Below are 13,397 nucleotides of genomic sequence, written 5' to 3' on the forward strand. Positions count from 1 at the left end.
TTAATCCAGTAGAGTGGGCCAGTAAGGAATAAATATGCAGTACATTATTAGTGGAATTATTGCAAATAAAAGCATAGATCTATTGATTTATCTATACAAAGTGAAGTAAACTCAGACATGTTTAACAAAGCATTTCAGAATAAAATGTCAAATTTTAGGATTAGGATTTCAGTTAATGTGTAAAAATGATGTTCAGCTTTACAAATATTCATCAGGTTTTTTTTTTTTTTAAATCATGGAATAATAAGATGCCAGAATTATATTTTGTTGATGTTTGTACCCATGCCAGAAGGAACAGGATTGATGTAAGGATATAACAATGTGGGAATTGAGGGCTGATACAGATGATTTTTTTTTTGTTTGGTCATATTTGCTGATGCTGATACATAAACATAGAGAAAATGTAGAAACTGGAACTCTATCTACCTTAACATAACAGAGAATGCTATAGAAACAAATACAGTACAATGAATGAAATGTACATACTTAAGCATTGTAACCCAGCATCACCTAAACATTCTACCCTTTTGGAAAATCATGAAATATCAGTCAAATCTGAACATTTGTCCAAATTACCAGTAGCGATTTGATTACAATATCACTGTGTATCCCTAGATAGATGCATAGTTATTGTGTTCTTTTTCCCCTATGGAAGACGCCAAGACTAACAACATTGCAGTACACCTGTTCCTTTTGAAAGACGGGTCAAATTTCCAACTACACATTGTCCCAAATGTATGAAAGAATTAAGACTACAGCAGCTCTGAGGACAGCCCAACTCTGTCTGGGTAATACTTTTATATACACATTTATATACACTAAATGCCTTGTTCAAAATTACTGAAAAACAAAGTCATTCAGTGGTTTGATCTGAAGTTGCATCATTCAGTCACAGCAGTGGTGATGGGAACCAAACACCTGCAGTGTTTAAAGCCTGTATCACTTGTGATAGGACGTTTTGACCTAAACCATATTCAGTTGAGTATATTTATAGTGGAGAGGTACATACAGAGAGTTGTGATACATAGTCTCCAAAGAAAATGTCTGTTTTTGAATTTACCTCTATTTTACCATTATCATCATTACAAAAACCCATATGAAAACTCAGAAGACACATCTAGTTACACTCATTGTTTTACATGTCCTCAGTGGGCTAAATAAAATGGCTATATTTGCATTGTTGACCTTGTAGTCCCTCGTTTCTCTCGGCTGCATTGTAAAGAAATCCAAGTTGGTTGGTTTCCCATACACTGTTTGCACAATTTGAACCCACTTTGTGCACATCTTAATGAATATGCGGAAATTACGAAAAATCTGTGGAATCCCCCTAAAAATGTGAACTACGCTTCCATTGCAGTTACAGTGAGTTTCCCAAGAACAGCCACTGCATCATTCCGCCCAATATTGCTCAGCAATCCAGCCAAATGGCCTACATTCCAGTATGGGTATTTGGCAATGACCCTTTCCAGCACAGCAATAAGGGGACTCCTACTGTCCTTCATTGAATAGGCGTAGTTGATCCAGGTAAAAGGGATCGAACAGCTTGCAGCAAGGTGACGAGTGTTCTTTGCCCCAGGGATGTCCGGATCCAGCAAAAGGACAAGTTCTTCCACCACGTCCATATTATTCAGCACTGACTGAAGTGGAGCAGCCTGGATTTCAGGGGCTGGTGGAGTGCAAAAGACAGAAAATGAGATGCATATCTGGAATGTGTTTTTCCCTTTCTGAAAATTTACAGAACTAGCAGAGAGTTCCAAACTGGCTGAAAAACTAAAGGCTGGACTTTGAAATCTGCTAAATAAGTGGCCGTATTACAGAAACCTCTACTCTTTTTGTCTTAACTTCTTATCTGACAGGTCAAGATACGGTTTTTCACGAATTCATATTACAGAAGCAAATCTTATTTTAATTTAGAAATCGTATCGGATTTAAAGTTAGCCGGAAAAAAGGTCAAATAAAATGAAAAGGTGCGATAAAATGGAAGTTAAGAATAATGTGACAGCGCTTATAGTGCTGAGTATCAGAGCGTCGCCGCTCCACAGTTTCCGTTTCAATGTATAATTCTAAAGCGGAATTTCATAAAATTACTGAAAAACAAAGTCATTCAGTGGTTTGATCTGAAGTTGCATCATTCAGTCACAGCAGTGGTGATGGGAACCAAACACCTGCAGTGTTTAAAGCCTGTATCACTTGTGATAGGACGTTTTGACCTAAACCATATTCAGTTGAGTATATTTATAGTGGAGAGGTACATACAGAGAGTTGTGATGCATAGTCTCCAAAGAAAATGTCTGTTTTTGAATTTGCCTCTATTTTACCATTATCATCATTACAAAAACTCATATGAAAACTCAGAAGACACATCTAGTTACACTCATTGTAACTAGATGGCTATATTTGCATTGTAGGCCTTGTAGTCCCTTGTTTCTGTCAGAAAAAAAGGTCAGGTAAAATGAAAAGGTGCGATAAAATGGAAGTTAAGAATAATGTGACAGCGCTTAGTGCTGAGTATCAGAGCGTCGCCGCTCCACAGTTTCAGTTTCAGGGTATAATTTTAAAGCGGAATTTCACAGTTTCAGTTTCATTTTCCCAAACGGTTGAGCCGACCGCGTTAACGTTATTCCTCCTAATAAACAGACACACGTTTAGCTCTGTCTCCTCATTATTCACCGCCATCACTGAAGTATTTTAGCTGACCAGTTTTCATCAACACTTGAAGGTAATACGATGCGACAGTGGAGATCGTGTCTGCAGTTAACTGCAGTTAAAACACTGTAAGATAAAACCCTCACAAGTCAAAGCTGCATTTTGGATGTAGATAAATGTAACGACATTATGCCAGTTTTAGTGAATTATATGCTGTTTGTCACTGCATAAAGCAATAGAAACAGACGGTTAAAGCAGAAGTTAAGACACCTCTGGGGTTTATCTTAAAGTTAGTACAGAATTTAGGACATTTTGTCCAGTCAGGATTATTCTGTAATAATGTTTTCTTAACTGGAGTTAAGATAAGATTATGAACTTAAGAACTGTTGTTCTGTAATAGCTTCTGTCCTAAATTCAGTGCTAACTGAAGTTGTTATGGCGACTAAGCAGATAAGCTTTCAGACTTAAAAAGTTTCTGTAATACAGCTCCTGGAGTCTATAAACTTGATTATCTCATTTCCCACACCTTACTAAGTCATGACCATGATATCTCATTCCCACACCTTTCTAAGTTGGAGTTACAACTTAATTATCTCATTCCCACACCTTCCTGAGTCAAGACCATGACTTATCTCATTCACACACCTTACTAAGTCATGGTCATGACATAATTATATTGTTCCCACGTCTTACTATCTTGCGGCCATGACTTAACTATCACAATATAATCATCTCGTTCCTATGCCTTATTAAATCATGACCATGACTCAATTATCACATTCCCACTTCTTACTAACTTGTGGCCACGGCTTAACTATTACAACATAACTATCTCTTTCGAACACATTATTGAGTTCAAATGATCTATTTGAATACTTTACTAAGTTATGGCCACACTTTAGGATCCTGTTCCCACGCTTTAAATAATTAAGTGGTGGCCACAGCTTAGTTAGGCATGATAACCAGATGATTGAGTAAGTTATGGCCACTCTTTATTTTTATTAGGAAGGGATGTGACCAGTGAGGCTCTATATAAGACCCTTGACATGAGCTACTTAACATGAGAAGTGTACCGCATTACTGCATTATGAACCTGTTCAGTCTTTTTAAAATAATACAAGAGAAAAGATCACAAAGACTTTGGCTCTTGTTTTGAATTTATTACTGTGGCAGTCCTCAAATTAGTTATGGCTACTTACACAAAAGGTCATTTATGTCCTTGATGTCCTCAGTGGTGCCCAACTTGAAATGTTCCCTGCTGTCTGCCAGATTACTCAGGCTTCTTTTACTAAAGCATTTTTTCATCTCTTTGAATAGAAGAGAAAAATGTAAGTCATTGGTAACTCAGCACTGCTTTCAGCTAAACAGTAAAATTCTGTTGAAACATACTTTGTGGAGGGACTTTTTATGGAAGAAGACGTTTAATAACCACAACTATTTTAGCTATTTCAAAACAGACATATGACCTAAGACACAGAGCAAGGGGAATTACCTGTAGCGAGACCTGACCTTAAGTTCTTGAAACTGTCACATCTCTCAATAAAATCCCATAATATTACTTGTGTCAGCAGTACTACGCCCTCTCCTTTGTGCTTGTGGTAATTTGACCCTTCAGAAGTGTGGTCAACTTTATTTCCTTTTTCCTGTTCTGCAGCTGCAGGAGTTCCTCTCGCCCTTCCCCTGCCCGATACAAACACATACTAACCTCTGCAGCCTCTGTGTTTCTTTTTCTTAATGATGTACAGCAGACACAGTAAGCAAGCACAAAGCAGGATGGTGATGGTGAGAGCAGTCGAGACAGTCACTGTAAAGCATTCAAAAAAAGGAAAGAAAAAATAGTCTCAATTACCCACATAGTGCCAAAATACAAGCAAGAGGTAAATGAAAGCACATAAGGCACAAAAAAAATCAAACTTGCAAAGGCTATGATGGTTTGGGTCTCTAATGAAGGCATTTGGATCTGTTTGGGTGGTCTTTGCTGAATACGTTGATTGTATTGTTTCACTGGAAATAGTAGTTTCAGTGTATGACTTGGAACTGGCTGTTGTCATCAGATGATTAGTCGAGGACTTGGAACTGGCTGTTGTCATCAGATGATTAGTTGAGGACTTGGAACTGGCTGTTGTCATTAGATGATCAGTTGTAATCACCTAAACAAAGAAGGATGAGTATAAATGTAAAAGTCCTGGAGCTGAATTATTTTATAAATACATAGGCACATTACATGTCCAAACATTTGTAGGTTCCAATGTTTCTTCAGAAATCAATGGTATTACTAAGGAGTCCCCTGTTTGCTTCAGTGACAGCCACTATTCTTTTGAAAAGTAGATGGTGGAACATTGCTGTGAGGATTTGATTGCATTTGGCCTCAAAAGCATTAGTGAGCTCAGGTACTGAGGTTGGATGAGTTATTCTGGATCACCAATGACATACCAAGTCATCCGAAAGGTTTTGGATGGAGCTCCGTTACACCAGTGAATGCAGTTCTGCTGCTCCAAAGCCTAATGCGGAGGGGCTTTACGCTCCTCTAGCAGACACTTGGCATTGGGCATGGCGACCTTTGTCTCATGTGCAATTGCTTTTCTCTGGAGACTATTCAAGCTGTGGGTGCACGACTGATCTTCCTCACATTTTGAATTTTTTCCACAGGGAAACTCCTCTTCAGTTACAAATCTTGAAGTCTGCCCACAAAAAGCAGTGTTGGGCTTTACTGTTCACTTACTGTGCTTCGTGTTGTTGTAGGCTGGGTTTCATTTCTGCAGTCTCTGTCCAACATACAGAACACATTTGAGGAATGGTTAGAAATCAGCCAAGCCAAGACAAACAAGTGATTTCAAATCTTGTGTGTATAAAATATGTGTGAACTGTACAAACTGCCAGCAGATTTAACATGTAGAATAAATCTAGGGAACTCACTCTTCTCCACAGCAGCGGCTGTCAGATATGCTTGTGCAGCGCGACAGTAATTGTGATGATGGGCAAATGGAGCACAAACTGCACCAAATAAATTCTCCATTGTTAAAGGTGCCATCGCTGCACTTCCTGTAGGGGAGTTCATGCATTCCTTCATCATCTGACTGGCCACAGTTTGGGGAAAACTCATGACCTATCGTGAAATTGGAGCAATGTTTGATGATTTACTCACACTATTCCAAATACACTCCAAAAAATGTTTTATGAACTTAATTTTATTATGCTATGCATTTCCAATTCCAAAAAAGTCAGCATTTACAGACATGAAGCTATTTTCAGTTTATAAGACTAATATCCCTCTTGGTTTTCATAACTGCATATATAATTTCCCACATGGGCTATTTAAAAATGGCTTGAAATAAATTCAAATGCACATAATTTTTTCTCTGCAAAATGTTCAATCAGCTGAGATATGTTTGTTGTGTGAATCCATCGACTACGCTTGGGGCTTAATTGTTCCTTACAAGGGTTGGTTAGATAAATCTATGCCATATTCAAGTTACTTCAATCAAGCAGTGATTCAAGAAGTAAAAGTAGCCACAAATAAATAAATAAATAAATAAATAAATAAATAAATAAATAAACATACTTCTGAAAATACACCATTACAAAAATTAGGATTAAAACCTGATGGTCTTGCTTCTTAACTGGAATTGTTTTAATGGTTACCAAACGTTTCATATAAAACACATCTGAAAACCATTAAATGCGTCAGTCACAGACCAATAGGACCCTTTACACTGTGATATCAACCCCTCAAGAAAAGCAGCGAAACGCCCGTAATCTAGTACCAAAGGAACAGAACTTTTCTTCCTATGGTCTGTTCTTCTCTTCTAGGACTAAAATCAAAGGATAAAACTCGAAAGTGAGATGTGAGAGCAAAAGCAAGTTTTTGAGCTAAACCCCTAGAAGAGGGAAGAGATTGAAACCGATAAGACAAAAAGGCTGAATAAATGTATCTTTTCCTAGCCCCGCTGTTACTCACCGGGTTTGATCTTATGTTTTACGCTGCATGACACACATCTGTTGTGGGTCCTATCCCAGTACTCCTCCGCGGAGCTACACCGGCTAGAATAGACTGATCTCCGGAACGCAGACGGAGGGTTGCTGCTCATGGTCGTTGCAGGAAATCTACTCTCGATCTGCTGAGCTCTTTCGAAGAGCAGGGCTCAGCAAGAGAGGTGGAGTGATGACGCAAACAGGAGGCAGGGCAGAGTGACCATCAGAAACATCCTAAAGCAAAGGTTTGTTCCCAGAGTTTCACCAGAGGTTTATGGATTTGGGGGTAAACCTGGCTGAACATGTGAAGATCTGGGGCTTAGACCAGTTCACTGTAGGAATGTTCGGAGTCTCCTTCCCAAGATTTTAAAGCCTTTTTTATTCAATGTGAGGATCTAGACATCAACAACTCTTACAAGAACTCAGCATTAATCACTGACGTGTCCTATCAACGAAATCATAAAACAAATGAGAAAAGACGAGTGAAAACACCGCTTACAAGAGAAAACAGATGTTTCACAACATTTACATTTCCGCTCTCCACATCAACCGTTTCTTTGTTACAACCCTTTATAATGTTAATAATGTTAGAGAAGCAATTGATCTCTCTCTCTCTCTCTCTCTCTCTCTCTCTCTCTCTCTCTCTATATATATATATATATATATATATATATATATATATATATATATATATATACGGATATTAGGGACGGGGGGGGGTGGGGGGGTTGGGGGGGGGTGATGGTAGGGAGGTCCCACAGCCCAACACAAGAAAGCACAAATAACACATAACACATCTTAAACTTACAACCAAACAACGCTATCAACAACAAATACAACAATGAAGGACAACATTTAACGCCACTTTGGCGGAGGAGAGTGAAAACATTAACTGTGGTCCAGTGGCGCACACATAAAATCTGGGGGGGGGGATTATTCCTTCATAAACACAGATATACTTTCGAACCATTTGAATGTCTATGTTCGTGTTATGACCATGAGGGCAAACTTCTACAAAACGTTTCAGATTTAGTTCCCCCTCAAACTCACGTTCCCCTTCATGAACCACATCCGCAGGAGCCGCATTGGCTGACAACAACGCTGCAGCTGCGGAAAGTAAAAAAGGTTCAAGAAAGGTGTAAATCTTCGCTTTTTTAGCTGAATCCGAAGCTTTTGGGTACATGTTTTTGAGATGAGCCCTCGGGTTGCTAGTGCTGGAATGGTGGGCTAACTGTAGCTTACATAAAGCTTGCATTCAACTTTATCTGAAGGTTCAACAGTTTTGTGGTCTGCTGACCGGTAATGCTGCCTTCAAGTCCGGTGTTGTGCCGAATTCGGCACCCCTGCCGCGAGATGCACCCCCTCACGGGAGCGCGCGCTCAAAGTCTTTTGCTCGAAAGCGGAGGTCATCCGCTTTTACTTTACATATATCGATTTGAAGAACTTGCAAAACATCACCTTCGTCTTGATCAACAACACCATAAATCGCTGTTTTACAGAATGGAAATACCCCAGATGTTCTTCTAAAGTACAGTGACTCGTAAATAGTAACACAAAAGTATAATGTAGCCTACATACACCGCTGCTTACTTATTCTACGACATAGCAGTCTGCATTGACTTTGTATGCAGCAAAATTTGTTGCTTGTTGCTATTTGTCAACAAAATATACATATGAATTTCACCTACTTATCGTGTCATGTTCCTCACCAGTCTGGATCAGGTTCTTTAGGTTTTACACTCTAAAGGCAGTGACTTGTGAAAAAACTCTCAGGAGATGCAACCCATTATAAATCGGGACACACTCTCATTGCTGCCATGTAACTTGCATGGATACATACTGTTTGCAAATACATACTGCTAAAATCATTTCATGGTAGACTCAAAAGAAAGAAAATGACAGGGAAATGCTTTGTATAGCAGAACACTGGCCAGAAAATGCCAGTTTTTTGCTAAATTGATGTTGCATCCCAGAAAATTTATTGCAGAAAACACATGTTGGCCCTAAGTGTATATTACTAATATATTTCATAGTGCTATTCATAAAAAACGTTACAAGAGGATGCTTTTCAAGTGAGTCCACCTGTCAGGAAAAGAACCCTCTGTTAGATCTGGCTGGGGGGTTGTTGTATCTATGATACTTGTATAGGTTTCACATGTTTCATAGTAGTATCAACAAACCTGCTGGGAAATGCACTGCTTCTCAAATCTGACTATATTATTATTACATCCAGGATGCTTATACAGGTATTGCATATTGGTTCCAAATATGTTGAAGGAATGCAGATTATCTCCTGTAATCAAATTTGAATACAATAACAAAGTGAACACATATAACCAAAATAACAGTCTAGAATATTAACAAACATTCAAAAGTCAAAAGAACAAATTAACAAAATGGTAAAAAAAAAAAGTAACAAAGTAACAAAATATCCTTCATCAATAGAATCATTGTGGTCTGTACTTACAGGAGAATTCCACCAACTTTTCAAACTTTGTTATTCAGAGTTATTATCAAAATTATTATCAAAGTTATTCAGAGTGGTTTGGTACAAAGCGCCTCATTGTGGAGAAACTTGCCAGCTCTGGTTTCTTTACAACTCATACATAGCCATTTTATTTACTACCTAAAACAATTAGTGCACCTACATGTCTTTTCAGTTTTTATATTCATTCATTCATCATCTAAACCACAGATATACACAGTCACACTAACACTCACATTTAGGGACAATTAAATATCTCCAGTGGGCCTGACTGCATGTCAGGGAGGAAACCGGAGCACCCAGAGGAAACCCACACAGACACAGGGTCACCTGGTCACCTGACCGGGCAATCAAACCCAGGCCCTTCTTGCTGTGGGGCAACAGTACTACCCACTGCATCACGTGCTGCCCTGAATTTTAATATGTAATGTTAAAAATGTTAGAATAGCATGAAATCTAATAAATAAATAAACCACAGTTTTCTTTGGGGGCTGCATTTACCTCTCTGCCATGAATGTGTTTTAGGTGAAATTGTATCTTAAAATCACCATAAAACAATGTATCACACATCGATCAATAAATTCATAACCATTTCATGTACTTACTTTCTGTGATGTAGATTTTAGAGACATTAAACTCTTCAGACGTCTGGTGTCTGTCTCCACCACAGTGAACAGTTCAGACTCAGTAACTTTCTCTATAACAAAGCATTTCACACCAAACCACTCTGAATAACTTTGTTTACAACGTAACCATTTAATTTCGCTGAACTGTAGAAAAATAGTTGGAATTCCCCTTTAATTTGAAGCAGCACTGTTTGCATAACTTTTGCTTACGTAAGATATTTTTGGTGTGCTGATTTACAGCTGATTATGCTGCACATATGAAATAGTATTAACTGCAGTGTTCAGTCTGCGTGGGAATGTAAGGGGATGCCAAAAAAGAGACAAAAATCATCTACCTTGTAAAACTGCCATCCATGTTAATAGCATCCATATTTCAGATTTACACACAGAGTTGCACTGGCTGCATTGTGCTGTCAGTCACACCTGGTTCTATTTAGTTTGGAATAACTTAAGTTAATTTAGCTCATTATTTTTAGGTACGCTCATGTTCTGTTTTTGCGGCAGCTTTTCTGAAGGGTACTTTTATTCTGAAAGCTAGGTACAGCCAGTGTTGCTGTTGTTATGGTAAACTTCAGTAGGCTGGGTGGCTATCAGACCAGGGTAGGCTTTGTGCTATATAAGAGCAAAGCTGTGCTGTATAAAGCTGCTGCCTTTCTTGTGTAAACTGGTCCTTTACATTTAGCTTTCCAATAAAGTTGAGTTATGGACCACCTCTGCAACTTGCACCCCCTTCATGTAATCATCTCCCGACCTCTGTTTGGGACTCAGACACACTCTCTACATTTAGAACTAGACCAAAAACTTTCCTGTTTGCACAAGCATTTTGCTAATATCAGTTATTGCACTATTACTCACTAATATCTCTCCATAAACAGACCTGTCCTGTTAATCTCTCTCTCTCTCTCTCTCTCTCTCTCTCTCTCTCTCTCTTTCTCTCTCTCTCCCTTTATTTGAGCCCCTGAGTGACATTTTTCTGAGTCACCACATTGGAGCCACCAGGGCTGCTAGAGTCACCAGGGTTGCATCTCTGTTGGCTGATCTGCTCCGTTTTGATCACCATGGAGTTTCATGCTGTACAAAGCTGTGCAAACCTCACTTGCAAGAACTGATCCTCCTGATGCTGCTGCTGCTGCATAAACTCAAACTATTTAATTAACCATTGCCCACCTGTTTTTCCATGTTTTTGTATTATAATATTTTATACTAATGCTGTTTGCTATCCGGTATCGACCAGAGGAGGATGGGTTCCCCGTTTGAGGGTACACCTTTTGTAAAAAGCGCTATATAAATAAACTTTGACTTGACTTGACTTGACTTGACTTGCTAACACACAGGCCTCGATTACACATTCTGTAAAAATGATGAAGTAAGAAGACGTGTTCATGTTGAGAAGGTCTGTGACAGGGGTATCCAAGCTTATCCGCAAACAGCCAGTGGGCCTCATTCACCAATATCTTCTTAAGTTTTTTGTTAATCTGTTCTTGAGAAAAGTCCTAAGAAAAAGTCTACATCAGATTCAAGATGTGTTCTTAAACTGCATAATTGTTCACACTTTGTGCTCTTGAGTGTGTGTAGTTTCTGTTCTTACCTAAGAACAAATCCCAAGTAAGAAAACATCGGTGAATGCCAAAACTGAGTAAGTGGGTTTTAGAAAGAAATTCCCATTTAAGAATGGTTGGCGAATGAGGCCCAATGTGGCTGCAGAAAAAACCACGTGCATTAATGTGGAGCTACAAGAGCATTATTGAGATCTGACACAGATGTTGGGCTATAAAGCCTGGTTCATTGGCATTCCAGTTGATCCTGAGGATGTTGGTTAGGATCTTTAGACTTTTATCCAATCCACCAGTTGACTTGCTGACAAGCAGCCTTCGATTACAGGTTCTGTAAAAATGATGAAGTAAGCAGAGAGGGTCTGTGGAAGGAGTGTTGGAGCTTATCTCCAAAGGGTCAGTGTGCCTGCAGGTTTTCATTCCATCCAGACAACAGCACACTTGATTAACAGATGGAGACCAAATGAATAAACAAATACAATCAACTGTGCTTCTGCTTGCTTGAAATGAAAACATGGAACCATAGTGACCTTTTGTAGATGACTGGATGCTCCTGGTCAAGGAGAATTTTATGGCTCTCGTCAGATAAATATTTGCTTTGCCACAGACACTTCTGATTCACCAGAGATTTTCCAGAATTTGCTCATCCTTTAGAGAATTCTTGCTGTAATTGTCTGGACTTGATGTTTTCCTATGAAATTGATCACAAATGGATGTGGTGGGAAGTCTGGCATAATTATGTTTATCAGTGGTGAGTCCTAGTAAGGCACATACAGTACAGGAAATTCCATGAGCCCAAAACAGAGACAAGCAACAGTCAAAAACGGAAGAATCCAGCAGTCAGAAATGTGCAGTGCCTCTCCACAAGAAGATGGAAACAAGGACTACCCCACTTATATAAAAAAACACAGCTAGAAGACACAAAAGGACAGGGTTACAAACAAAACATATGTGAAAGTAATTACTATTAAAAGAGCAGAAAAATGGCCTGGAGTGCGAGGGGTCAGGGTGGACCTAGGAGAGGGAGACCATGACAGAAATGAACACGTCAGATAATTTCTAAAAGGTGTACTACATGACCATAATGTATGTGGGAACCCTGACAACACATCCATATGTCACCAACCATGGGCCATGGGCATTAGTATGGAGCTGGTTTCCCCTTTGCTGTTGATAGAGTCTCTGCTGTTCTGGGAAGGCTTTCCACTAAAATGTGAAACATAACTGTGGCTATGGCATGGATGGATAGATAAATTGGATGGATAATCGATGGATGGATAAATTGATGCATGGATGGATGGATGGATGAAAGGATGGATAGACAGGTTCATAGAAAGGTGTTCCCAATCCTGGTCTTCAGAGTAAGGCTAGCTGTGGCTTCCATCCAGCTCCAAGAGCATTACTGAGGTTTGGCACTGATGTTTCACTGGCATACCAGTTCATCCTGAGTGTATTGGTTAGGGTTGAGGACACAGCTCTTCCACACTGTTCCACAATCAACACATCAAAACATTTCAAGGAATCTGAAACAGGAAAGGACCTTGTTATGGTCTTTTTAAGGTTTGATTTAAATTTGGTTAATGTTGTGGTCATTTAGTCCCCCTTTTGGTTGTTTTGTGAATTGCAATTTTTTTTTTTGTTTTATAACCTCTCATATTATTGGATAAAAAGAGTCAGGTGATTCTGTTAGGTCAGCCATCTTATTTTCCTTAAGTTACCGGTGTTATGCTGTGGTCTCAGCTGTTAGCTTCTTACTTGTTTGTGTCTTGGACATCATTGCCTGTAAGTTCTATTTTATTATCTTGTTATACAGATTGTTGAGCACACTATAAGGGGAAATGCTATATTTATGTTTACATACCGCAAACAGTGTTTTGATAAGCACTCCTTTTGTATATTTCAGTTTTACAAAGTAACGACTTGAAGAAAACAGACAACAGTAAAGACTGACAACCTTACTCCAGCTTCTGCTTCTTCATGTCTTGTTCGCTACCTGTTAATTTGTGTATCGACACACACTGAAAGCAGGATAGTAAAAAGGCAATTACGGCAGGCACTACAGCTTTACAAAAAGCAAGGGACTCGTCAACACATTTCAGACTTTACTCCTTTTCT

At 39.0% G+C, this 13,397-nt stretch overlaps 1 protein-coding gene across 1 annotated transcript; it reads right to left on the reverse strand.

Moving 5' to 3' along the window:
* Positions 1 to 214: 214 nt before the first annotated feature.
* igflr1 (IGF-like family receptor 1) lies at positions 215 to 6,767 on the reverse strand. The gene is made up of 7 exons (XM_036564314.1): positions 6,605 to 6,767; positions 5,563 to 5,752; positions 5,369 to 5,411; positions 4,565 to 4,796; positions 4,352 to 4,450; positions 3,846 to 3,953; positions 215 to 1,666 (listed from the first exon to the last, which is right to left on the reverse strand). Exons 1-7 carry the CDS (start codon positions 6,732 to 6,734, stop codon positions 1,341 to 1,343), a joined length of 1,128 nt encoding a protein of 375 aa, XP_036420207.1. The 5' UTR covers positions 6,735 to 6,767; the 3' UTR covers positions 215 to 1,340.
* Between the last annotated feature and the right edge of the window lie 6,630 nt (positions 6,768 to 13,397).

This window comes from Colossoma macropomum, unplaced genomic scaffold (assembly GCF_904425465.1).
Source record: "Colossoma macropomum unplaced genomic scaffold, Colossoma_macropomum, whole genome shotgun sequence".
In the NCBI taxonomy this organism is placed as follows: domain Eukaryota; kingdom Metazoa; phylum Chordata; class Actinopteri; order Characiformes; family Serrasalmidae; genus Colossoma; species Colossoma macropomum.